This window comes from Oryctolagus cuniculus, chromosome 2, assembly GCF_051225735.1.
Source record: "Oryctolagus cuniculus isolate XC-2025 breed Fujian yellow rabbit chromosome 2, ASM5122573v1, whole genome shotgun sequence".
Taxonomy (NCBI): domain Eukaryota; kingdom Metazoa; phylum Chordata; class Mammalia; order Lagomorpha; family Leporidae; genus Oryctolagus; species Oryctolagus cuniculus.
In genome coordinates this window covers 122,866,405-122,893,753 of record NC_142868.1, presented here as the reverse complement: position 1 = coordinate 122,893,753, position 27,349 = coordinate 122,866,405, and the positions used below count along the sequence as shown (strand labels likewise).

General features: G+C 51.2%; 1 protein-coding gene across 18 annotated transcripts in view; it reads right to left on the bottom strand.

Annotated features, from left to right (window-relative positions):
• TRABD2A (TraB domain containing 2A) overlaps positions 1–21,985 on the bottom strand; it is an 84,449-nt gene extending 62,464 nt beyond the window's left edge. For 4 of the 18 annotated variants that reach the window (XR_016229260.1, XR_011386507.2, XM_002709681.6 and 1 more), the window contains exons 1-2: positions 21,061–21,628; positions 9,011–9,571 (exon numbers count right to left, since the gene is read on the bottom strand). Coding sequence is in view for 16 of the 18 variants with exons in the window: in XM_002709681.6 (XP_002709727.4) it covers positions 9,011–9,571; positions 21,061–21,168 (669 nt within the window). In the remaining 2 variants the exon portion in view is untranslated. Of the gene's footprint in view, positions 1–9,010; positions 9,572–11,747; positions 11,853–19,530; positions 19,673–20,208; positions 20,533–21,060; positions 21,633–21,679; positions 21,937–21,966 lie in introns of those variants that run through there. The other 14 variants (XM_008254183.5, XM_008254185.5, XM_089326215.1 and 11 more) reach the window with 12 other exon arrangements.
• Positions 21,986–27,349: the final 5,364 nt, after the last annotated feature.

The window sequence follows — 27,349 nt, the reverse complement described above, 5'->3', positions numbered from 1 at the left end:
CTGGGCCCAGTCTTGCCTGTCTCCTTGCCCTTCTCCCGCCCCTCCCCAGCCTGAACACTGGAGAAGGAGTGGAAAAGCTCACACCCTCACTCTCTCACCTTGACAGTTATGCTGGCAGTTATTCCCAAAGACCAGAGGGGTCCTTGGGCTGAACCCCCAAATGGTATAAAGGATAAGCTTCCTGCTAGGGTTTCAAAGGAGCACCCTGAGGAGATGTACAGTTCAGCACATGCTCACTTGGACTTACCCCTAATGGTAGAGCTAGAAACATGCCAGGGGATTCTAATTCAATCCCATCAAGGTGGCATGTACCAATGCCATCTTACTAGTCAAAGTGATCAGTTTCAGTTCATAACTGATCATAATGATAGGATTAAGTGTCAAAGGGATCACATAAACAAGACTAGTGTGTGCTAATACTAACTGACAGAATTAAAAAGGAGAAGGCCAGTGCCGCGGCTCACTAGGCTAATCCTCCGCCTCCAGCGCCAGCACCCAGGTTCTAGTCCTGGTTGGGGCACCGGATTCTGTCCCAGTTAACCCTCTTCCAGGCCAGCTCTCTGCTGTGGCCCAGGAAGGCAGTGGAGGATGGCCCAAGACCTTGGGCCCTGCACCTGCATGGGAGACTAGGAGGAAGCACCTGGCTCCTGGCTTCAGATCAGTGCAGGGAGCCAGCCATAACGGCCATTTGGGGGGGAGGGGTGAACCAATGGAAGGAAGACCTTTCTCTGTCTCTCTCTTACTGTCTAACTCTGCCTGTTTAAAAAAAAAAAATTAAAAAGGAGAGAACGATCTAACTTGGGAAGTGGGATACACAGCAGACTCATAGAATGGCAGATGTCCTAAACAGCACTCTGGCCTCAGAATCAGCCCTTAAAGCATTCAGATCTGGCTAAAAAGCCCATAAGAATTTCTCAGGCATGGAAAGCCAAGACACCGTGGCAAAAAATTAAAACAATGACCTAAATGAAAGATCTCTGTGAGTGAGATCCCAGTGGAAAGAACAGGCCATCAAAGAAGGCCCTTTCTCTGAAGGAAGGAGAGAATTTCCACTTTGACTATGGCCTTGTCTAAATAAGATCAGAGCTTGTGAACTCAAGAGGCTTCCATAGTCTTGGCAGCTCATGACAAGAGCCTAGGGTGATTACTGACATCATAAATAAGAGCATCAATTGTTAAATCAACAACAGGAGTCACTATGCACCTATTCTCTATGTAGGATCTCTGTCTTTAATGTGTTGCACTATGCAAATTAATGGTAAAACTACTACTCAAACAGTACTTTATACTTTGTATCTGGGTGCAGACTGTTGAAATCTTTACTTAGTATATACTAGGTTGATCTTCTGTATATAAGGATAATTGAAGATGAGTCTTGGTGAAGAATGGCGTGGGAGAGGGAGTGGGAGATGGGCTAGTTGTGGTTCGGAGGGAGGTTATGGGGGGGGGAAAGCCACTATAATCCAGAAGTTGTACTTTGGAAATTTATATTTATTAAATAAAAGTTGGAAAAAAAAAAAAAAAGGAGCCCTCTACTGCCAGTCTCACTATCAAGGCAGGAGGCAGGGATATGGGGCAGAAACAAGGCTACAGCATCCGCCGAGGTGCGTCTCTTATGGCCTCAAAGGCAGCCAGGCAGGTGTGGTATCCCACCTTTTGAAAGTCTCTGCTCTTTTGAAAGCCGAAGTCCAGAAGGCAGGCAGGATTAACGCCTGGCTTTGCCTGTGAAGCCCCAAAATAAGAAACAGTGTCTGGCCCATGCTGAGGACTTGAGAAATGTGTCCCCAGTGAAAGACCAGCCATCAAAGGAGAAACATGAAGCCAATCGCAAGGTGGCCTGTTCCCAACTGAAAACACCGAGCTACCGCCTGCGTCTGGAAGCTCATGAACAGCAGAGCTGGCCACGAGGTACACAGTGGCTTCCATTTTCCAAGTCTGGTCAAAAAACTAAGCAATTAAAGAGACAGCCACAGGGAAGCAATGCTGTAGGCAGCTCCCCTGGGAGAGTTAAGAGCCCTCCCAGACTTCCAATGTAAGAAGACAATGGCCCCTGTCAACATTCTGTGGGGGCTTCCATGAAAGCAGAGAGGAGGTATAGACAAGGAATAGAAGTGACAGCCCCCCAGGGCACTTACAGAACAGCGGCATTTCAGTCCAGCTACCTACACAAGAGGAGGAGACACTATAGAGCAATGCCGCAAAGAATGTCAGACAGTAAAAGAATGCGATCAAAGCCAATTGCTCACCCAAAGACTGGACTTAATGTGAATTTCATGTGGCCAGTCGACACCGGTCTTGACACAGCTTGTTTGGATTAGAAGGGCCACATTCAACTTTAAGTCATTGGCACACCTTCATGTTGTGGTTAGTTTTAGCCAAGGTGCTACAAGTCCACTGGTGCTTCCAAGCCCTGCGCACTGAAATCCAACAGTCATATGTCTTACCTGGCTGTGCCTGCTCCTTACCCACCAATGCCTTATGAGCACCTCCCATGTGCTGGACCTGTATTGGGAGACAGGCATACAAGAACCAAGCACGTGGCCTGCCTCAAGCAGCCTTTACCTTCTGGTACAGTCGCCAGGGCTCCATCAGAGGGCACTGAGGGGACAGCAGAGGGTCCGCTCTGGGTTTGGGAAATACTCAGAGGAAGTAGTGCACATGCAGAATCAGCCACCAGCCAGAGGAGCCAGCACGGGACAGAGGGAGCCACGTGTGCCTCGACGCAGCTCAGCTGCCTCACCAAGGACAGTGCCCCAGTTTTAGAAGCGGGCTCCCTTTCAGGGCATTCAAATATTTTTACTGGGCCTTTATTTTATACCAGACCTCCCAAGGAAACAGAATGTCAGGATCTCCATTTGCAAATCAATACGGAAAATGTGGAAACATCAACATCACCAGGGTCAGTATCAATAAGGAGACCTCCTGCTTCTATTGGAATTGAAGATCAGACTTCTCCACCTATGGGGGCAGCAGCACTCAGAGACAGAGCTGGCCTCGAAACAGGAGACCCGGGCCGCAGCTGGCCCTGCACTCACTCTCAGGCTGTCCTGCTCTCTGCCTCCAGGCAGGTGTCACCAAGAGGAAACTGTCCCCAGCAGCTGTACTCACAGACCCTGCACTCTGGCCACTCAGCCTCTGGGAACCCAAGCAAAGTGTCCTGTGGCATCCCCAGGGTCCTGGACCAAGTGTCTGGCAGGCCACACCCTCTTCAAGGACTCTGACCCCCTCTGTCTCGGCTTGCCTGCTCAGGCTTCCCACTCCTCTCCGGTTTGTCTGACCCTTAAAGCCAGACACAGAGAGGGGGCGTCACTCTCATAACCTGCCCTCCTCCTGTAGGCAGATCGAGGTCCTGGGGACAGGAGCCGCCTCTGACCTTTCCAGGCAGTCAGCTGGGAGTCCGCTGTTTCTTCTGTTCGGTGACCAGGCAAGCTCAAGACAACTTGCTCCAAAGGAACAGCATCTTCCCCAACACCCAGAACGGTGGCTTAAGAAATGCGCTGTGTGCCTCACCAGGTCCAGAAGCACACCCAGGGGCCCAAACCATCGCTCAAGATTTCACTTTGTGCAAAGGAGAGACAGCTGCGAGGGTCCTCGCAGTGAAGACGGCAAGAGCTGGCAGGGACCGGCACTGCTGGAGAGTACAGTAGAGAAAGGACAGCCGGGAGGGTAAATATGAAATATGTTAGTGCCATCTATTGGCAACAGTAAACAATAACAAAGAAACGGTTCTCTGAACAACAATTCCAGTAGTAACATTACAGCATGGACTAAGGAGCATTAGGGGAGTCACAAAAGACTTTGACGAGCTCCCAGCTGCCTCTCGGGATGCACAGGCCTTGCACACGGAGAGCAGAGGCAACCCAGAACAGCCAGCTGCATGCATGTTAGTTCTGGAAGCCCTAACTCAGAGGCCCAACCTACACGCGGCTGGGTCCCAAGGGACAGATTCCTATGCCTGGTGCTAAGAAGATTGGGTATTCCTGATTCCACCTCAGCTCACTGCCACTCCTAAGCCATCTTGGGGAAGCGCTTAGGAGAGTCTCATGGCCAAATAGACCATTCCAGCTCCTTGGAGGAGGTCGTCATAGCAACGGCCCAGGTCCAGAGCCTGTACACAGATGACGGGAAGAGTATGATCGTGGAGATGGGGTTTAGGAGGACCATTTCTCTAGGGGAACCTGAGTCTAATGGGAACCCACCTGGGCAGACAGAGGGGAAGAGAGCACCGCACAGGTGAGCCCACATGTTCGCTGGGCCTGCAGCTCCCAGCTCAACTGCTTCTTCCTGTAGGGAATGGCATCACAGCCGGCACAAACTTGGCATGACAGAGAATAGGCGTCATTACCTCACTCCATTCTGCAGAGCAAAGATGGTCTCTTCCCTGAGACAGCAAGAGCAAATCCAGGTACCCGAGCCAGGCATCCAGCCTGTTGCCAAAGTTCAGTTTGATTCAGGGATCTGCACTACAAACCAAGAGCCATAAGACCTACAGGAGCCAAACAGAAGGCTAGAAGGAGTCCAGAGAGCTAGAAGGCATCAGGAGGAGCAGGGAGTGTGGCCAGCTGCAGTGACAGCACTGGCCTCACCTAAAGGCAGCGATCACAACCAGTACAGCCACCTGCCACCTTGTAGGACTGCTGCTCCAGGGTCCCAGGTCCTCTGGAGGGTCAAGAGAAGCCAGGCTTTTTTCCACATATTACTTCTCGATTTTTAAATGTTAACAACAGAGTCATCAAAAGGAAGAATACTGCACTAACCACATCAGAGCCGTGGACTGGATTCAGCCCCTAAGTTCTCACTTGCAACTTCTGCACTTCCACTTCTATGTTTCTGTGCTCTTTTCCTTTAGCTTCTTATATAGAGAGGAAGATATTTATCATATAACAAAAATGGAAAAGCTTTTTTTTTTTTGCCCTATGCCAAATCAAGGAGAATGCCCATGTTGAAGAGTTCTGAACGTTAAGTATAAAATTACCAGTGAGGATGGATCAGAGTACACCCTGCATGTTGCCTCCCTTCAAAGTCACACACCGGTATTATGGCTTGGATGTGGTTTGAGTGTTCCCCAAAGCTTCAGTGTTAAATTGAATCCCCATCTAATGATGGTGTTTACAGGGGGGCCCTTGAGAAGCGATCAGGATTAGATAAGATCATTGAGGTGGAGTCCCCTATTGTCCCCTGGAAGCTTTAAACACACACACACACACACACACACACAGAGTCTATTGCCGGGGGATGCTCTGAGCCACCTCAGGACTCTGCCAGCAAGAAGCCCATCTGCATGAGGCTTCTAGACCCATGAGCCGACATCAACCTCTTTTCTTTATAAAGCAGCCTACCTCAGGGCTCACATCGTAGTTTTTAAAAGAGACTAATACAATGATAAGTGGCAATTCAGGAATTCTAACCCCAATGCACCTGACTCCAAGTCCGGTGCTTTTTTCTACAGCCAGCACAGTGTTTCTCAGGCCCCATAGCTCAGCCTCATTTGTGCTTCCACCATGAGCTGTCCCACGCCAGAAATCCAGAGGGTGGGAGAGGAGCCCTGGCAGGAAGACCTACAGGGCCCCTCTGAGCAGGCTTCCCAGGTGTCAAAGGCAAGGCACAGGCTCTCCTTGCTCCTCTGCTCCCTGCCTACCTGCTGCTACAGGCTGGGGAAGCAGGCTCAGGAATCACCTCCTGTCTCAATGTATGGTCAAACACCTGCTGGCTTCCTTCAGAGCTAGACACACCAAGAACTGTCCACTCTCAATGGGGCAAGAAAGGGGCCACAGTAAATGAGCTGGGGTTTGTCTTCTTCCAGACAGGCACAAATGATCTCCTTGTAGTCTGGAGTTACTGAAAAGGGAAATTCTATTGACTACAACCCCAACACCTGATGGAATGCTACTTCTACACAGTCAAGAAAATAAGTCACGTGAGTGCATCACAAAGGTAACGCTGAGAGAAGCCAAAGGGAACACAGGGCAATCCCACTTATGTGAAGTTCTACAGCAGTCAAACTAACTTATGCCCAAGGATGTCAGGTGGCGTTCTCCTTGGGGGACAAGGGACCTGCTGTTCTATTTCCTCCCCTGGGTGCCAGGCACATGGCTCTGCTTGTAAAAATCCATCAAATGCACTTTTCTGCATAGTTATGCCACAATCCAAACTTCACACTCACTTTCTGGGGTGATGGAAATAGTTACTCTCTTGAACCGGGTGGCCGTTCATGGGAATATGCATGTGTTGGAAGCCACTGAGCTATCTACTTGGGTCGTAAGGAGTTTATTGCTTATTTCTAGAAATTAAACATGGAGAAGTCACTTTTTCAAAAGAGCCTCATGGTGCAGGCCATTTAACCTACTAGTTAAGATGCCACAGTGGAGTGCCTGAGTTAAAGTTCCAGTTTCCTGCTAATGTAGACCCTGGGAGGCAGCAGTGATGGCTCAAGTAATTGGGTCCCTGCCACCCACATGGGAGACCTGAATGGAGTTCCCAGCTTCTACCTTCAGCCTAGCACAGGCCTGGACTCTGCAGGCACCTGCGGAGTGAACCAGTAGATGGGAGTGCATCACATTCTGTCTGTCTCCCCCACCCCAACTTCCCTCTTAAATACATTTTTTTTAAAAAATTTTCTGGGGCTGGCGCTGTGGAGCAGCAGGTTAACACCCTGGCCTAAAGCGCCAGCATCCCATATGGGCACCAGTTTGAGAGCCAGCTGTTCCACTTCCAATCCAGCTCTCTGCTGGCCTGGGAAAACAGTAGAAGATGGCCCAAGTCCTTGAGTCTCTGCACCCACATGAGACACCTGGAAGAAGCTCCTGGCTCCTGGCTTCAGATTGTCGCAGCTCTGGTCATTGTGGCCAACTGGGGAGTGAACCATCAGATGGAATAGCTCCCTCCCTCCCTCACTCCTTCCCCCCCTGTCTCTGTGTGTGTGTGTGTGTGTGTGTGTGTAACTCTTTCAAATAAATAAATCTTTAAAAAATTTTTTCCGGCCGGCGCTGCGGCTCACTAGGCTAATCCTCCGCCTAGCGGCGCCGGCACACCGGGTTCTAGTCCCGGTTGGGGCACCGGATTCTGTCCCGGTTGCCCCTCTTCCAGGCCAGCCCTCTGCTGTGGCCAGGGAGTGCAGTGGAGGATGGCCCAGGTGCTTGGGCCCTGCACCCCATGGGAGACCAGGAAAAGCACCTGGCTCCTGGCTCCTGCCATCGGATCAGCACGGTGCGCCGGCCGCGGCGGCCATTGGAGGGTGAACCAACGGCAAAGGAAGACCTTTCTCTCTGTCTCTCTCTCTCTCACTGTCCACTCTGCCTGTCAAAAAAAAAAAAAAAAATTTTTTTTTCCTCTGAAGTCTCAGGAATAGCCATTTAAAGTTTTCCTAAGTTTAAACAATACTAGCCCCACTAGCTTAGCATCAAGATCTGTAAGGAATTTAGTTCATCCATCTAAACATGAGCCATAAGAATGTCACGAACTCAACATGACACTCTGTAACCGTAGTGCTCTGCAGTGTCTTAAATGCATCAAGACCCAGTGCAACACTTTTCTTCAAAGGAAGCTTCAAAAGAACATTAGCTTGCTCGAACTAATATTTTATTCTAAGCCTTTTTCTCTCTAATTGGAAATATGAAAGGTTTCAGCTCACAAATGTTCACAAATTTCAAACTTACGAGGTCAAAAAAAAAAATCAATGAGCCTTCAAAGCACCTTTCTTTATCAAAACATTGGGTTAAATGCAGACAATAAAAAAGTAAGAATATCGGCTGTTTGGGCTCCCATAACACAAGAAACTTCCCCCAGGAGATCAACAAAATTAGTGATCTTTCATCTTCTCTATACAAGTCTCAATGTGCTAAGCATATTCTAGCATCAGAGTATGATTAACATTAGTAACACCAGCATTAGTTATACCAATGAAATCCCTAAAGATTTCATTATCCATTCAGGCACATAATTTTAAGGATGTTGGATGTCCTTATGCCCTTTAAATAACATTTCAAGATCTTCCAAGCCTGAGATAGTTGGTTAACAGGAAATGAACCCCAACTTCTGCAGATTGACTTCCCAAGGCCACCCATGGACAATTTTTACAAAATAAGAAACTTATTTCATATTGCAGAACTCCTATTGGCCCCCAAAGGTATCTGATACACTTTAGAACAAGCACAGCTTCCATCAAGATGATTAGATGATGGCACTTTAATGAAGTATTGCTTTTCCTATGAGAAGTGAAGAACTGGAGAATAGCAGCCGAAATTCCAGTGGTCCCGAGATAGAATCTATAAACCACGGGAGGAAGAGTGCTGGCATCCCATACGAGTGCCAGTTCAAGTCCCAGCTGCTCCACTTCTGATCCAGCTCTCTGCTGTGGCCTGGGAAAGCAGCAGAGATGGCCCAACTCCTTGGGCCCCTGCACTCTCGTGGGAGACCCAGAGAAAGCTCCTGCTTTGGATCGACCCAGCTCCAGCCATTTGGGGAGCAAACCAGCAGATGGAAGACCTCTCTCTCTCTCTGCCTCTCTGTAACTCTGCCTTTCAAGTAAATAAGTCTTTAAAAATTCACCTACTAAAAAAAAGAAGAAGAAAAGAAAGGAAGGAATTGTCCAGTGCAGCAGCATCCTGAGGAGGTTCAACAATGACCCCAACTGGACTGCAGTTCCTAGAAACAGCCATGGCCAGTACCACTTTCAAACCAGGTCAGCCCTGCAACAACCAAGTTGGACCCAACATACCCACAGCCTTTTAAAGAAGCTCCTTAATGAATGGGCTGAATTCAGATGCATTACAAAAGCAGGCGATATTTGTTGGAATGGGAAGGAAGGAAGGGAGGGAGGGAGGGAGGATGGACAGACAAGTTTTCTGTCTTAGCAATACTAAGCGGTAACAGACAAATCAAACAGCCTTCCTGAGCAAGAACAATTTCCAGATAAGCTGTGCCTCTGGCCCAGAAGCAGAATTTGCTGCAACTCAATGGATCCAGCAACACGAGCTGAATGTCTCCAAGTCCTTGGTGCGATTAGTCTCACCTGGGAAAAGTTCAGGCCGTTCAATGGATGGCACTGCTCCTCCACCTTTTCCACGGCCCCAGTCTGTTTCCTCAGCCGCTCGGCCTCCTGGGCAAGGAACAGGTCTAAGACGGGCACCCCGCGGGACTTGATGTCCACTTCGGTCAGGGAGTTGACCATGAGCATCACCCAGATGGGCCTCTTGCGCTCCCAGTTGCCCGCGATGGCATTGAAGAGGTAGTCGGCATACAGCCCCTTGCCCCGCTGGTCCGGGGTCATCCAGGAGGGCATCATGAGCTTGACGTACTCCAGGTGGCGCTTGAGGCGGCAGTATATGTCCCTGGGGAGCACGTCCTGGAGGTTCTCGCCCTGCGGCAGCATCTGGCAGCTGGTGAGGGCCGAGATGGTGTAGGGGTCTGTGAGGTCCAACTCGAAGTAGACAATGCTGCTGTGCTGGAACGCCTCCTTGGAGTTGTCAGGGATGAAGTCCCAGACCCGGGTGTACGGGACGTGGATCGTGCCAAAGAAGTAGGACGGCGGGTCTCGCTTTATGGTCCATAAGAAGGAATTCAAATCGCTTTGCTAAAAAGAAAAAAGATGACATCAAGGTATGAGGGTGCAGGGGCAACTGGGAGGTGGGAAGGCGTGCAGATACCAAGAACCAGAAAGGAGAAAAGTGCATCAGAGAGAGAAGGTGGATTACCGGAGAAAAACGATCAAAGTAGGATTTGGACTTTTTTTCATTTTCTTACTCAGCAGGCAGACAGACAGACTCAGCTCTCACGTGTTGATTCATTCCCCCCAAACATCTACAACAGCTGGGGCTGGGCCCAGGACTCCAGCCAAGAACTCAATCCAAGTCTCTCGCATGGGCGGCAGGGACTCAACTACTTGAACCATCACCTGTCACCTCCCTGGGCTGCATTAGCAGGATGCTGGAATCAGGAGCCACAGTCAGGAGTCAAACCCAGGTACTCTGATACAGGGTACAGGCATCTTAAGCTTAGGTCAAATGCCTGCCCCAGATTAAGACTTTTGAGCCCAGGTAAATTCACCTGCCAGGAGCAGGAGTCTTTGATACAGTCTGACATTCAGCATCCTTTTACCCCTTTTCCATCAAAATGCTGATTCTAGAGAGAAAGCAGTCACCAGGTCTGGGTCTACCCTAGGCCTGCCCTACAAACTGGGCTCCGAGGACACAGATGGTGAGAGACACCTGAAGAGCCCGCCGTTCTCTCCCACACACCCCAGCTTCCTCAGCTCTCAAATCCAGGGCTACCAAGGGCAGAAGCTGTCAGCGCCACCACCAGCTAAAATCACTTACAAAGTTTGTAGAAGTCCAACCCCTGGACCCCACTCCAAACCAATCACTCTGGGTCTCTGGGGGTGGGATTCCACAGTGATACTTTTTAAGCTCCCATGGTGAACCCAATGTGCAACCAAGGCTGGAACCACAGCCCCATGAGCCCCGATTTCATAGTTTGCTCTGTCCCTTTAGGACATGGATTGTCCTACTGCATTACATTTTCACTATACTTTCGGTTCAACAGCAGAGGTCTAGGTGGGATTCAGAGCGGTGCTCTTTGTCTGAGGCCCTTTCGTTCTTGTGTCTCAGTCTCAACAGCAGATTCATGAAGTGTCCACTTACTCAGAGGCATTGTATAAAGAAGTGCACAGGACAGCCCCCAAGGAGTTCAATTGTAACGGTCATACACACACGTGGGGTGAACTACTATCAAGCAACCCAGAAACGTGAAAATCCATTTTCTTTGTTATTTTTTTTATTTATTTTTTATTTATTTTTTGACAAGCAGAGTGGACAGTGAGAGACAGAGAGAAAGGTCTTCCTTTGCCATTGGTTCACCCTCCAATGGCCGCTGCGGCCGGCACACCGCGCTGATCCGAAGCCAGGAGCCAGGTGCTTCCCCTGGTCTCCCATGCGGGTGCAGGGCCCAAACACTTGGGCCATCCTCCACTGCTCTCCCAGGCCACAGCAGAGAGCTGGCCTGGAAGAGGAGCAACCAGGACAGAATCCGGCGCCCCGACCGGGACTAGAACCCGGGGTAACGGCACCACAGGCGGAGGATTAGCCTATTGAGCCACGCGCCGGCCATGAAAATAAAATCCATTTTCAAATGAAACATTACCCAGAACTGCAAAACAGACAGATGAGGATGGAGCTGAAGCTGTTCCCCACCCCCTGGCCATCTGCGACAGAAACACCACTTGGCCATGACAACACGCTCAGACGCCAACAGAAGCGGTCAGTCACCACGTGGGCTGCAGAGGAAGTCTCAGCAGGGGGAGAGCAGCAGCACACAGGCCTACAGTCCTCCACAAGGGATCCTGGCTAAGAAGCCAAGGCCACCGGGGCTGGGGCTGTGGTGTAGCAGGTTAAGCCACTGCCTACAATGCTGGCATCCCAGCTGCTTCACCTCCAACCCAGCTCCCCGTTAATGTGCCTGGGAAAGCAGCAGAGGATGGCCCAAGTGCTTGGGCCCCTGCACCTACGTGGGGGACCTGGATAAAGCTCCCGGCTCCAGCCTGGCCCACCCTCTGGCTGTTGCGGTCATTTTGGGAGTGAACCAGCAGATGGAAGAGATATCCTGATCTCTCTCGCTTGCTCGCTTTCATTCTTTCTCCCTCTGCAACTCTGCCTTTCAAATAAATAAAATATTTAAAGAAAAAAAAAAAAAAAACAGCAGCCCAGGCCAGAGGCCAATGTTGTACACAAGGATCAAGATGCTGCTTGGGATACCTTCATCGCACAATGGAGTGCCTACGTTCAAGGCCCAGCTCCTCGGCTTCCAATCCAGGTTCCTGCTAATGCAGATGATGGCTCAAGCACTTGGGTCCCCACCACCTGTGTGAGAGACCCAAATTCAGTCCCAGGCTCTTGGCTTCAATGAGGCTCAGCCCAGGCAGCTATAGACAGAGGCAATCAGCAAATGCAAGGTCTGTCTCTGCCTTTTAAATGAAAAGAAATTCCTTAAAAAAGCAATAAACAGCAGCTCATGCCAGGGCTGGCCACTTAGAAACAGAAGCCTGGAGCTCTAGAACTTTTTTTCACTAAAAATTCTGGCTTTAAATAAAATTGTCCAAATGTGATCTCCATTTTCTTAAAATTTGTGCATACCAAAGGGACTACACATAACTAGCCCCCAGCCTGCAATCTTGCTTCTTATCGCATTTAGATTACAGTTCTGCTGACCTAGCCCACTTTCAAGAACACACTGATTGGGCAAAATGAGCCTAAACTCTGCTCCTGTGTCAGCTACTTCACTCCTCTGCACCTTTGTCTCCTCATCTGTAAAAGTCAGCTAACAACCCCAGCTTAAGGTTATGATAACAAATTGGGTAACTGTTAAATAAACAATAGAATGATTTAATTTTGTGCAGCTCTCGGTTGTTGAAGCATGAAGGGATGAATCAGCGGGCCAGCCCTGTGGCATAGCAGGTAGAGATGAGTCATCTCCAGCCCCCAGGCATTTTCTAAAGGACTAGGCCCTTGGGACTCTTTAAATACTTCAAAAAGCCAAATGGAAACTATACGTCTACCAAGAAATGGCTGCCAAGGAGAATTAAGAACGCAAATGTCTCAGAGCAGGTGTTTAGCCTAGCAATTAAGACACCAGTGTGATGCCCATGGCCCACATCAGAATGCATGAGCTGGACTCCCAGCTCCAGCTCTGACTCCAGTTCCTTCTAATGCAAACCCTGGGAGGCAGCCATGAAGGCTCAAGTAACTTGTTTCTTGTCACCAACTGGAAAATCTACACCGAGTGCCAGCTTCCACTCCTACCTAGCCCCTGCCATTGTGGGCATCTAGAGAGTGATCCAGATGTAAGTTTCTCTCCCTCTCCCCCCTCCCTCCCTCTCCCCCCTCCCTCTCTCTCTCTCTCCTCTCCCCCTCTACCCTTCTATCCCCCTCCCCTTCTCTCCCTCTCCTTGTCAAATTTTTAAAAACGAAAGATCCAATGTCTCATAGTTATAATTAAATCTGGCAGAAAACACTGGTTGAATAGACCCTAATAAAAAACTGAGATCAACAACTACAGCTTCATTTAAAATGGGTAACAAAACAATTATTACCCACAAATCCAACTCGTTTGCTAGAGGCTGCCTTCAAAGCATAATTTTAGTTCATAATTTTAGTTCGACCTTATTCATTTTCCAGGAAAGAGCTGTCAAAGAGGCCAAGCCTCTCAATCTCTTACGCTCTCCTTCTCCCTCTTTCCTCCTTCGCCCCTTCCCTCCAGTCTGTTGGGTTTCCCCCCAGTAAACCCTTTCCCTTACTCCGCTGCGTGGTGTGTTTTGGGGTGGCCTTACATTGGTGCCATGACCCAGATCCAGGCTCCCCCAGTGACTCTGCTCTCCCTTCAGGGATCTCTGGGCTACCTTGGGGTCCTGGATTTCTGCCAGTCACAAAAGACACCCTCAGAACTCCTTCCACATCACCGAACGCTTCGTGGCTCTCCATCCACACACCGGCCTTCCACATTCTGAGTGTTTACAGGAGGTGATGATGGAATGAACCAAGGCCCTCACCAACCAGGCAGTTAAAAAAGTGCTGCTACAGGGATATAATCAGCGCCCCACCCGGGAGACAGCGGCTTGAGACATCGCCCCATGTCAGCAGGAAGTAGCTCTAAAGACAGATCATCGTCCCTCTACCCTCCCTGGACTTTGGGGGCTAATGTAATCCCATACAACTCTTGCTTTATAAAAACAAAAGGGAGGAATGTTAGTAAAATGGCACAGTCTTACCTATGGCACAATCTACACCCCAGACACCATCCTAGGCTCTAGCCCCCACCGCATGCCTGGAAGCCAGGTGACCCCACGGCCCAACCACTGGTGTCAGCTCCACCCCCACCCTAATGGGATTCCCTGCTCCTACTTCCTTGCCCACCGCCCAGCAAAGGTTTAAGAGAACCAATTCCTAAACATCTGGCTCTCTCAATCTCTCCTACGCTCTCCTCCTCCCTCTTTTCCTTCTTCACCCCTTCCCTCCAGTCTGTCGGGTTTCCCCTAATAAACTCTCGCCCTTAAAAAAAAAGTACATCTGTACTTTCTTTTGGAAACAAAATCTATTCTATATGCACCTATTTTCATTTTATTACTTACTTGATTGAGGCCTTTTCAATTAATATATGTCTAGAAAGAAGAATATTGTGCATATTTTCAGGAAAACCTACAAGATGTTTGTTTTTAAAGACACTCACATTCTGGCATGGAGTCACGTAACCCCAGCAGTGATGCTGAACAGCTGGCTGTTAACAGTGCTCACTGGTGCCTGCCCCACCCAAGCATTTCCTGCGGATGGTCCTACTGCCTTCATCATATTCAGTGGCCCCACAATCACGTGTGCTATGCCTGTGTTCCAGGCGCTATTCTAGGCACCAGGAATATAGCAGTAAACATAGCACGGGCCCCTGCCTTTGGTGGATCAGTGATAATTGCTGTGGAGAACATGTAAGAAGAAAAAGGAGCAGAGAGTTTCTGGGGCAAGAGGCTGAGGGTGTGATTTCAGACAGGGGATCAGGAAAGTAATGGCCATCAGAACATCTAAGCCTTGCCGTGAAGGAGGTGAGGACGAACCATGAAGAAGAGCATCCTCCCAACAGAGTGCAAAGGCCCTGAGGCTACAAGGGCCTTGATGTGTTACAGAACAGTGAGGAAGCCAACATGATCATAAGTCGATGACTAACCAGACAAGCAGGAGGCAAAGGCCAGACAGGTGACTGAGGCCAGGCCACACATGGCCTGGAAGGACTTGGGCTTTTAGGCTTAGTGGGATGGGAGCTGGCTCAGGGGTTTGAGGGACGAGTGCCATGGCTGACTTAATGTGTTACAAGGATCACTCTGGTGGCTGCGATGAACAGCCTACCAAGGGACGAGAGCAGATGCAAGCCACTCAGTGAGGAGTTGCTGAAATACTCTGAGTGAGAGAACAGAGTGGTAGTGACGGGGTTGATGAGAAGTGCTCCGGTCCTGCTTGTAGTCTACAAGTTAAAAAAAAAATTATTTGCTTTCAAGGCAGAGTGACAGAGATCTTCCAATTGCTGCTTTACTTCCCAAATGACTGCAACAGTTGTCTGAGCCAGGGACTCCATCCTGGTCTCCTGCGTGGGTTTCTGGGGCCCATGCACCCAGGCCATCCTCTGCTGCTTTCCCAGGCTCAACAACAGAGAGCAGGATCAGAGGCAGAGCAACTGGGACTCAAACCAGCACTCGGATGCAGGATGCCAGCATCACAGGCCATCTCCCAACACACTGCACCGAAGTCTGCTTTCAGAAATGTCAGGTTGAGATGTCAAGAGCAGACAACCTGGTGATGATGTCAAGTTGTGAGGGGGATGTGTGGGGCCGGAGTTCGGACAGGCCCTAGACAGGGATAAAAACGAGGGCACCGTCACACTGCAGGTATTTCAAGCCATGGGATCTGATGAGACCTCCAAGGCCCTGAGTGGCAGGAGGAAATCAGTCAGGCCCTCCAACCCTGGGAAGTTGGGGAAAGAGCAGCCAGCCAAGGGCAATGAGGAGCGGCCAGCAAGCCGGCTGCCCAGGAAGCCAGCCAGAGAGAGCACCGTGAGGAGGAGGAAGTCCACAAGTAGTTAAGTGTGGCTGGTGGCCCAAGCCGGGGACTTGAGGACTCACCTCCGGACTGGGCAAGGATGCCACTGGGGACCAAGACAAAAGGAGTTATGGTGGCGTGGCAGGGAGGGACAGACACCTGCCTCTGTGCCCATTCCAGAGAGAACAGGAGAGAAGATAGGGATTGGGGCCAGCGCTGTGGTGTGGCGGGTAAAGCCACCACCTGCATTGCCAGCATCTCATATGGACGCCAGTTCGAGTCCCGGCTGCTCACTTCCAGTCCAGCTCTCTGCTATGGCCTGGGAAAGCAGTGGAAGATGGCCCAAGTTCTTGGGCCCCTGCACCCACGTGGGAGACCCAGAAAAAGCTCCTGGCTCCTGGCTTCAGCTCAGCTCCAGCCATTGCGGCCAATTGTGGAGTGAACCAGCAGATGGAAGACCTCTCTCTCTCTCTCTGCTTCTCCTCTCTCTGTGTAACTCTTTCAAATAAATAAATAAATCTTTTTTTTTTTTTTTGACAGGCAGAGTGGACAGTGAGAGAGATAGACAGAGAGAAAGGTCTTCCTTTTGCCGTTGGTTTACCCTCCAATGGCCACCGCGGGTGGTGCGCAGCGGCCAGAGCACCGTGCTGATCCAATGGCAGGAGCCAGGTACTTATCCTGGTCTTCCATGGGGTGCAGGGCCCCAGTACTTGGGCCATCCTCCACTGCACTCCCTGGCCACAGCAGAGAGCTGGCCTGGAAGAGGGGCAACCGGGACAGAATCCGGTGCCCCGACCGGGACTAGAACCCAGTGTGCCGGCGCCACAAGGAGGAGGATTAGCCTAGTGAGCCACGGCGCCAGCTAATAAAAAAAAAAAAAGACAGGGATTGAGGGTGGGGGGGGATACACAACTGAATAAAATACTGGCTCTTCCTAGATGGAGAAACAGAGGGCTTGAGAGGCTTATTCTCCCCCTACACACACATGCAAATGGTGTCAAGGCTAAATGGGGGACCCACAGTTTTAAGCCAGGCAGGGAGTTCCTGAGACCCAGGTTTTATTTATCCATGTGTGTGTCTATTATTTGAAAGGCAAAGAGACAAAGAGAGGTCCTCCAGCTGCTGGTTCACTTCCCAAATGCCCGCAACAACCAGGACTGGGCCAGGGCCAAACAAGGAACTAGGACCCAGGAACTCAATCCAGGTCTCCCATGTGAGTGGCACGAACCCAAGGACTTGAGCCATCACCTCTGGAATGTGCGTCAGCGGGACGCTGGGTTCGGAGCGGAGTCAGGACTTATATCCAAGCCCTCCGATGTGGGAGGCAGGTGTTTCAAGCGATAAATTAACCACTGCACCATATGTCCATCCAAGACCCAGGTTTTAAACAACCCTAACATGCAACAGACTTGCCTCACAATTCGATCAGATCTTTTTTTCCATTAGTATCTACTGGTGTACTGGTCTCAGGTGGGACACCCGACTCCACGCCCAGGGAGGCTCTGTCCAGGTTCCCTTCAGATCCCAGAAGATCCGCCCAGATAAATGCCACACTGACATGGCGAAATCCTGGAGGGCCTTTCCTCCCATCCTCCCCTTTCAGCTAAACACCATTCAGGGCTTTTCTCCAAGGTCTGTGTCCTGTTCCCCTTCCTGTTCCCAAATGGTGAGATACCGGCCACGTACATAGGAGCTCAGGAAGTGTTTCTTACAGAGATGAACCTTCCCTTGTAGAGTTTCTTCAAGAAACGCAGCTCTGTTCTGAGCAAGCGGGGCCCCCGCCTCCCATCCTGTGTGCCAGTCACCATTCCTGCAGGCTACTGATGCTGCCTGGGAGGCAGGCCTTCAGCAGAGCACCAGCTCAAGAAGAGTCTCCAAGGCTTCTGCCCGGGGAGCTCTTCTCTGGCCTTTGCCCACTGGCAAGCCCCGCACACTCACTATACAGGGGCAGGGGCCACTGTCTCCCTCGTATCCATATCTCAGGGCTAGGACTGATTGCCTCCATAGAGAGACAGAGACAGAAACAGAGCTAGAGATGCAGATAAAGATACAAACCCACATTGCACTGTAGCTTGAAAGGAAACCATCTGAACACTACTAACATGTCCCTTCTAAATGCTGCTCCAGGAGTCCTCCAAAGAGAACATGGCTATGAGTGATGGAGAAACAACAGCTTACCTGTACACCAAGCTGAGGTTGTGAACACACATCTGTGTGGTCCACACAATGAAGCAGAATAAAGGGCCCTGCATTCTCTCCTAAGCCCCTGACCCCACATTTCCACATCCTACGACCTGTGACAACTGCACTTCCCCAAACTATCCCTTGGCAGACCAGCCAGATAATAGCAAAGGTAACTGGCTTTCATTTACCCAACAAATACTTATCGGGCAGCTGTTGAGACCAGGTGCTGGGAAGGCAGAGACAACACACACAAATTCCTACCTCGCTGAGGATTCCACTGGGAACAATAAACAAAATCAATCAGCAAAGGGTGGTTAAGTGTTGCAGAGAAAAATAAAGCAGGGAAGATAGAAGGAGGCTGGGTTTTGACATCACCTTGAGTAATCAGGAAGGCTCTCACTGACATCTGAGCCGAGACCATGTGGAAGTAGGAGAGCAAATGGGGGGAAGAGAGAGCCATTGTAAAAGTCAGCAGGCAGGAACAGCAAAGAACACTCCAGAGTTCTGTTTGAACATCGATAAGGAAGCAACTCAAGACTGGTGGTGCTCCAGGCAAACCCTGCAGTGTCTGGGGCCAGCTGGGGCTCAGGGGGCCTCTCTAATGATTAACCTGTGAACACCACCAAAGCAGCTCTCAAGCCTGCAGACGGTGGCAATCCTACCTGGGCTGGCACTGGAGTGCAGGCTGGAGTCCAGGACTGCCCCTCTGTACTCTCAAGACCCCAGCCCCCAGGGACCTACCCACCATCCCCCTGCAGCACAGTGTCCATCACACAGCCCTGCCACTGACTGCCCTTCCCAACTCCAGAGGACAAGACCGAGTTTGCCCACAAAGAGAACATCTGGGAGTGTCTCCAAGACCCTTTTAGAAGTGTATAGGATTCCGGCCATGGCTGTGGCGCAGGTTAATCCTCCACCTGTGGCGCCAGCATCCACATGGATGCCAGGATTCTAGTCCCGGCTGCTTCTCTTCCAATCCAGCTCTCTGCTATGGCCTGGGAAGGCAGTAGAAGATGGCCCAAGTCCTTGGGCCCCTGCACTCACATGGAAGACCTGGAAGAAGCTCCTGGCTTCGGATCGGCGCAACTCCAGCCTTTGCAGCCATTTAGGGAGTGAACCATACGAAGAAAAACCTTTCTGTCTGCCTCTCCCTCTCACTGTAACTCTACTTCTCAAATAAAAAAATCTTCCAGGCCGGCGCCGCGGCTCACTAGGCTAATCCTCCGCCTTGCGGCGCCGGCACACCGGGTTCTAGTCCCGGTTGCCCCTCTTCCAGGCCAGCTCTCTGCTGTGGCCAGGGAGTGTAGTGGAGGATGGCCCAAGTACTTGGGCCCTGCACCCCATGGGAGACCAGGAGAAGCACCTGGCTCCTGCCATCGGATCAGCGCGGTGCGCCGGCCGCAGCGCGCCAGCCGCGGCCACCATTGGAGGGTGAACCAACTGTAAAGGAAGACCTTTTTCTCTGTCTCTCTCTCACTGTCCACTCTGCCTGTCAAAAAAAAAAAAATCTTCCAAAAAAAGTCTATAGGATCAAAACTATTTCCTAATAAGATGCTTTCCACCCTGAGCCTCATTCTCTCACAAGAACTTTTCTCAAGGGTGCACAAACATGATGATGAAATTCTCTGATGGGTCATTGAATGAGTGTGTGAGTATGCTTCTATTTGACTAATACCTCCCCTAGCCCGCATAAATAAAACCTCTAGGAGGTCCTCAGTACATTTTAGAGTACAGAGGGGTCCTAAACCAAAAGATTGGAGAACTGGTGGAAAAGACTCACGAGGCAGATTCAGAAGACAGTGCGGCAGGCATGCTGGCCTGGTGGGCATAGCCCACATCCCACAGCCGAGTGCTGGTTCCAACAATCTACTTCCCATGTAACTCCCTGCTCATGCACCTGGGAGAGGGCAGCTAATGGCCCCGGATGGAGTTCCTAGATCCTGGCTTTGGTCGGGTTTTTGCTGGCCATTTGGTGGGTAAATTAGCAGACTGAAGGCGGCGGGTGTGTGTGTGTGTGTGTGTGTGTGTGTTTCTTTCATATAATGACATCTTTAACAGAGAGAGAAACAGAGACCTTATCAAGACTCTGTTGTCCTGTAACTAAAAAGGAAATAGACTGCCCAAGTGAAAAACCTTCTGCTTTCAAATATATGAAGGTAGGGCTCCTGTCTCCAGTGTAAGGAGCACGCAGCGGGGAGTGCCCACACAGAGACCCGGCGTGGGCCGGACTCCCCTCTCCCGCCGCCCAGGAGTCTTCGCCCACCGCAAGTGTCTGCGTGTGCCTAGGAACCCCGCGGGGCCGTAGGGAACGCAAGTGCGGCTTCCCGACAGCCCTGGAAGCTGGGAACGGCTCCATTAGGCCGCCCTCCGCTATGCTTAGAATAATGAACAAGATGACCAATGGCCAGGAGCAACGCAGGTGTCACCCAAGGGTGGCGGGACCCTGAACTCTTAGCACCTGGCGTCTAGGAGCCTGGGGTCAGCCTCCGCAGAGCAGGGACGCAGGGAGCTCGAAACCACCGACCGAAACGCGCCAAGTTCAACCTCCGCACGCTAGGAAGAGAGGGAGCTGAAGACGGCAGGCAATTCCGAGTGTGAGAAAACCCATCAGGAGAAGGAAACCTGCCGCGTTTTCGCTCCGCTTCTGCTCCTGTAGAACTGGGTGGACCTGAACAGGTCCCCGGGGCCTCCCTCTGCCGCACGACGCCCAGCGGAGGACGCGACCGCGATCGCGCCTGTCAAACGGCGGCGGTCCCTGCGAATGCGCCGCCACCTGGGACACACAGGTTCCCTCTCTGAGCCTCGATTCCCAAAGCCGCAAAACAAGGAAAATGGTTTCAGCTGCGCAGAGTCCCTCCTAACTCAGGCATTCAATATAGAAAGGTGCAGCGTGCGGAATGCTTTTAACATTTTGCTCAGAGCAGGTGAAATTAAACACTTGGGGAAAACAGGACAGAGCAAACTTCCGAAGCAAAGTGCCCAAGGTCCAGCCCGGCTCCGCCCTCGTGGATCTGCTTGCAAAGCAGGCCTGCGAGCCCCTGGGGGCCCTTCCTTGACGTCGCTGGTCCGGCGGAGGGCAGACGCCCAGGGCACCGAGTCGCTTGCAGCGAGCGGTTTGCGCTCCGGCGAGCAAGGGAGCCCCCAGGGCGCTGAGAGGCGCACGAGCAAGGAGGCGCTGCCGTGCGAGTGGAAGCCCAAACCCAGGAGTTGGTTCGGGGTCCGAGTGCGCGGTGCTCGGCAGGGTTGGAAAGGAAACCACCCCCAGGACGTGCGGGGAGGCCACCGAGCCCGCGCGCGCCGCGCGTCTTACTTGGGGCTTGAGCTCGCAGTTGGCAGAAGCGGGAGCCTCGCGCCGCGGGACAGCGCCCGTGGGCAGGAGGCAGAGGATCTGCAGCAGGAACCAGCTCCGGGGATTCATCCTCCCGACAACGGCTCCGCGTCCCGGGCGGCAGAGGGAATGGGCGAAGTAGCGGGGGCCGCCGGGCCGGGCTAGCCCGCAGCCGCAGGGCGCTGCACGCTCCCGGCGCCAACCATGGCGCGCCCGGCCGAGAGTCCGGAGGCGCTCGCCTGCCGCCCCACGCCTCTCGCCCGCAGCCTCTGCAGTTCGCGCCGTGGCCTCCGGGAGGGGCCTGGGCGAGCCCGGCGGCAGCAGCCACGTGGGACCCGACCCCGCCTCGCCGCGGATCAGCCCCGCAGCGAGGCAGCTGCAGGAGTTGGGACCCGCGTTCCTCCCGCTCGTGAGCCAGAGGGGAAAAGTGAAGTTCCCGCAGTGTCCATTAAGCTCCACCCAAAATCCTGTTGGCTTCTGCCTTGGGGCTTAGGCTGTGGGTTTGAGCACAGGGTGGCCCTTGAGTGACGAGTGACATAGCCCAAAGAAGCAAACGAAGGGCTATTTATCAAGGAAGATGCATTTACACAAAGGAACTCACCTGGAAGTTTAGTCTGTAAGCAACAGTTTCTGCGCCCCCTTAAAGGGGGGTTATGGAAGACACCACTTTGGCACACACAGTAGGCTTGCAAAGTGCAGTCCCTCACTTTGCTACAAGACCCCAGAGAGAGAGAGAGAGAGAGAGAGAGAGAGAGAGAGAGAAAGGGATTTTTTTACAGCCTCGGTCCTTGAGGAAGAAAAATGATATAAAAGCGACTGGTTGCACCCCGCCCACCTCTCCTCACCCCCACCTGAGAGCCCTTGACCACTTCCCCTTTACACCCAGACCTAAGCGCCATTCGCTTCCGAGCGGCGTCAGGTGGAGCGTTCGCCTCTGGTTCTTCCGTGCTTTAAGTCCCTGTCCACTTTGAGAATCTGATGGAGGTTCATGACAACCAGCTGGGGGGACAGAGGCCCAGATCTGCCTACAATGGGGAGAGGCCCGAGCCGGTCAGCCAGTTCGCGTAAAGAACCAACAGCCACTTGTGTCAATCTTGGATTCCTGCAACTTCTAGGGGGCAGGTGTTTTTGTGAAATCGCTTTTTCGTGTTCTCAGTTTGAGTGGGGATTTTCTGTCTGGAGTTGACTCTCTTCTAAAGGGCTCCGTTTCATTCCGGGGCAATCACTGGTCCCCAAGCTGAGCCCTGGTTCGGGTGCCAGCGCTGCCACCTACTGGCGAGAACCGGTCTCCTCCGGCTGTAAGGAGAGGAAAAATCCACAACGCGAGAGGAAGTAATTACTACTCTTGCATACTGTTTCCCTCACTGAGAAAGAATTATTGGCCAATCAGTGTGGCTAGAGGGAAGGAGGAAGGAATAATACATCACACAACATGACTTAACCTAGTAATTTTCTTGTTTTTCTCTTATTTCACCGATTTCTGCTCTTACCTTTGTTTCTTTTATTTTGCTTACTTTGGAGTTACTCTCTCTTTTCTCTCCAGCTTCAGCAGGTGAACCCTCAGGCACTGACTGTAAATTTTCCTTTTCTAATATAAGCATCGAAAGCTACAAATTTCCCTTTTAGTACAACTTTAGCTGCATCATGCAAATTTTGAAAAGTTGCATTACACCTAACTTCCCTGGTGACTTTTTTCTCTTTGATCATGAATTAGTTAGAAATATGTTATTTAACTCCCAGATTTTGGAGTTTTTCTAGATATTATATCTTGTTATCTATTTCTAATCCAATGTCACTGTAAACAGAGAGCAGGTTTGGTGTGATTTCAATCATTTTGAATTCACTGGGACATTTCTGTGGCTCAGACTATGATCAGATATTGAGTCTGGCACATCTAGTTCATGGATAACTTTGTTTGCTTCTGGCATTTTTTTTAAGTGGAGCTTTTCAACCAGACCCACCATCAAATAGGATTTATTCTGCAAAACACTCCATGTTCACACATTCTATAGAATCATATCAGCTCTCCCTGTATTGCCTCCACACCCACTCCTAAGTCTGCTATGGCTCCCTGGTGTTGACTCAGACCTGGCGACAATCAGGCCAGCGGGGCCTGGTCCCTACCTGCCTTCTACAGACCTTTGGGCTGAGGCCTTGCTGGGCAGGAAGAGGATGTGAACGGTAACAGTGGCTTCCTCTCTGCCTAACCACAGAGCTTCTGTATCAAGTTCAGCCCCCCTATCATGAGCGCTGTTACTGGGCCATGGTTCCGGTGTTGAACTGCCGGAGACCTTTCTCTGCCCCCTCCTCTTCCCCTTTCAACTACAGTTGCTAGCCCTGGCAACCCTCCTGTTTGATTTGTGCAGCTATAACAAAATCCTACAGACTGAGTAATCTGGAAAGAACAGAAATGCATTTGCCCCCCCCTCCCCCCGCTATGGATGCCAGCAAGTCTGATGTCAAGGTGCTGATACCGAGGGCCTCTTGCTGTGTCTTCCCACGGTGGAAGGCAAGGGGGTGAGAGAGCAAAATATTGAACGCGCAGTCGCAATGCCTTTTATTTTCCTGATTGATCCATTTGCAAGAGCAGGACCCTCAGGACCTAAAGTCGTCTCATTAGGTCCCACTGTCCACTGCTGCTGCAGTGGGGGTTCAGCTTAATCTTTTGGGGTGACACAAACCGGAGCACCTCCTAGGTCCACCTACCCTTAAAGTCCTTCTTTGGTGCCCCTACTCTTGGGCTTCCTGAATTTACACAAACCTATCAGACTTGCCCCTTTCAGAGCAGTCACCACCTGAGCAAATTACACTGTAGATAAGTATAAATCCTGAAAATCGGATTTACCCTCAAAAATAAAGGCTTTCCCAGCATGCAGAGGGTTTGCTGTGGCCCCAGCCACACCTCTGTGCCTTTGTCCTGCCTTTCCTTGTCTGAGTTGCTCAACCTGCAGCCAACCAAGACCTGAATCCCTTAATACACTCTGCACATTTCCCTAGAGGGTGGGGACCACCAGGTGTGGCGGACGGGCCCTCTAGATCCTGCCTCCTGATACTCATGCTTAATACCCGTCCTTTGCTTGTGGACAGGACTTGCCTCTAACCAGTGGAATTACGCAAACAGGATGAGATGTACTGCAAAACCCTAAGAATGTTGCACTAGTCCTGCAGAAGTCTCCCTCTCTCTGTTGCTGTTTTTCACAAAGCAAGCTGCCCTGACTCCCACAGCCATGAAGAACTGAACTCCACCTTCAACCTAAGTGAGCGCAGAAGCATTTCCTTCCCCAGCTGAGCCTCGGATAAGCACCTGGTTCTGGCCAACACCTGTGCCACAGCCTGGTTGGGTTCTAAGCAGAGGACTCAGCTAAGCCATAATCCACACACCTGAGCCCAAGAAACGGCGATGATAAATGTATGCTGTTCTAAGCCCTTGAATTCGTGGCAAGCAGTAACTAAGACACAAGATGAACTGGGGGGCCAAGCACAATCCTATGAGCCCCATGGCTCTCTCTCAGCAGGGTGCATCCTTAGGCTGAAGCCCTAAGCTGATGGAGTCGTGGAAACACCTGCTTCCTCCACTGCCTGGCCCTCAGACCCCCTTCCTGGAGGGGACTCACTAGACTTTGTCACACTTCCTCAGTCACCCAGTGTTGGCTCCAGAATTTCTAAGTAGGAAAGGGTGGGAAAGATGCATTGGCTGACCAAGCACATGGTTTTTACTAGACTGTAAGAGGAAAAAAAAATCTCCTACCAGCCAAGGCCTGGCCTGGCTCTCTCAGTCATACCTGTGGCCTGACACCCACAAAGCTAGACCATGGGGTTGTCCTGTGGGGTGTGTGCAGTTCACAGCGGCAGGCACTGGGCCTAGTGGTTAAGACAGCTGAGTCCTACACAGAGTGCCTGGGTTCCATACCTGCCTCTGTCCTGACTCCAGCTTCCTGCTAATGCAGACGCTGGGAGTCGGCAGTGATGGCTCAAGGGACTGGGTTCCTGACACCCATGTGATAGGCCTGGATTGAGTCCCTAGCTTCTGGCTTCAACCCTTGTCAGAGCCATTCTAGGCACTGGGGAGTGGGTTCTCTCTCTCTCTCTCTCCACCCCTCCTCGCCTATTAAATAAACCCATAAATATTTTTAAAATACCATCAACATTGGGGCCAGCACTGTGGTATAATTGGTAAAGCCACCACCTGCAGTGCTGGCATTTCCATTTGGACCCTGGTTCAAGTCCTGGCTGCTCCACTTCTTATCCAGTTCCCTGCTAATGTGCCTGGGGAAACAATATAAGATGGTCCAAGAGCTTGGACCCCTGCACCAACATGGGAGACCCAGATAAAGCTTCTGGCTCCTGGCTTTGGCCTGACCCATCCCAAGCCTTTGCAACCATCTAGGGAGTGAATGAACAGATAGAAAATTTCTCTCTCTCTCTCCCTCTCTCTCCCCTCCCCCTCTCTCTCCCCTTCTCTTCTTCCTCTCTGTAACTCTGCTTTTCAAATAAATAAATAGATCTTTAAAAAAAAAAGATCATCAACATCAGACAAGGCCACTCAGTGACCATGGTGAATGAAGACAAAATAAGACTACTCCATAATCACATCTCAACCCAGACAAAACATGAGCTTTGTTCAAGTGCCACAGAGGATCAGACATTCCCCTGTCCTGGCTAATGTTTCTCTGCCAATGCCAGCTTCAGCCTCACTCCTTGCAGGTGAGATGTCTTAGGATACTGGCTGCAGATGGTGTGCACCTCCCATAGTCTTATATTGAAACCCCAGCCCGCAAGCTGCAGAATGTGGCTATAATTAAGAAACTGCCTTCAAAGAGGTGATGAGAAAAGTGATCCTGCTAGCATGGGGCTTTAATGCTCTCTGACTGGTATCCTTATAAGAAGAGGACACTGGATACACAAAGGACACAACAGGGGCACACACACACAGAGGGGAGCTGGCCATCTGCAAGCCCGGGGGAAAGGAGACCTACCTACACACCGTGCTCGCAGACTTCTGGCCCTGCAACCGTGAGCCAGCTTCTGTTGTTTAGGTCACCCAGTCTGGAGCAGTCTGTAACTAGTACAGATACTGAATCTGATTACACCCACTTTCTGGGAACACTCACCCTGAGCAAGGCCCTGCTCCCTTGAACCTTCCCCCCAGGCCACCTGACACCACAAGTCCCTGTCCCACAACAAGCCTTCCTAATACCCTCTGCCTGAGACATCCCCACCTGCCCCTCCAAGGTGTGAAACAAAATAAGGGGATTCCTCCTCACTGCAAACAGCAGCACATTCAACCAGTTCCCTGGTGGCCTTTGGCTAACGGGTGCTGACAATTGTGTATCTTCTTGGATGACCTTGGCCAAGACCCCAGCCATCCCTTGTGCTTCCATGGGTCTAACACCAGATCTCATGCAGAAAGAGAGAGAGACGGACTGCAGTGTCGGCACGTGCCCATTCTTCTCCCGTTTCTCCTCTCTCTGCACACCACATGGGTGCCGTTGTACAGAAACGAATGCTCACTTGCTCCCCAAGAGTCTGGTACACATTGGTGCCTGCATGAAAGGGCCCCCTCAGAAAGGGTCCCTGGTGTGTGAAGATGAGCCCAGCCTCCCAGGAGAGCGCTGCGGAAAACCTGCCCTGCTAGCTCCAGGTTTTGTCTCTCTGCATAGAATATGCAAGCTAAAGGAATCTGTTCAACTGCTGAACACTGGAGGGAAAAAAATATTTCTAGCTTGTGGGAGGAAGAGTGAAGACACCACAGACAGAGCGACCACAGTCAGCTCTTGGGGGGCGGGGGTGGTAACGGAAGTGTTGACTAGTTACTCTTCAAGGGTAACGAAAATTTCAAGAAACTTTCAGCAAAATTTAAATTACACACCAATCTTTCGAAGGTGGGTTTTAGGCCTCTGACAATATGGCATTTAGTTTCAATGCGGGAACAGGGAGGAGAGAAGTCCTCCAAAGGAGGTCCATCATAAACAAGTGACAAGGGTCTCAATGTGTAATGTTCACTATGAATCTAAAGGAGAACTACAGCCCTTCTCTGTGTGAGCTGAAGAATCAGTTACTCATTACTCACTTCCTGGGACACCTGCATCCCATGTCACAGCACCAGCTCAAGTCCCGGTTACTCTGCTTCTGACTCGGCTTCCTGCTAATGCTCCTGGGAAGGCAGAGGGTGATGGCCCAAGTACGTGGGTCCCTGTCAAGCACATGGGAGACCCAGATAGAGTTCTGAGCTCCTGGCTTTGGCCTGGCCCAGCACCAGCAGTTCCAGACA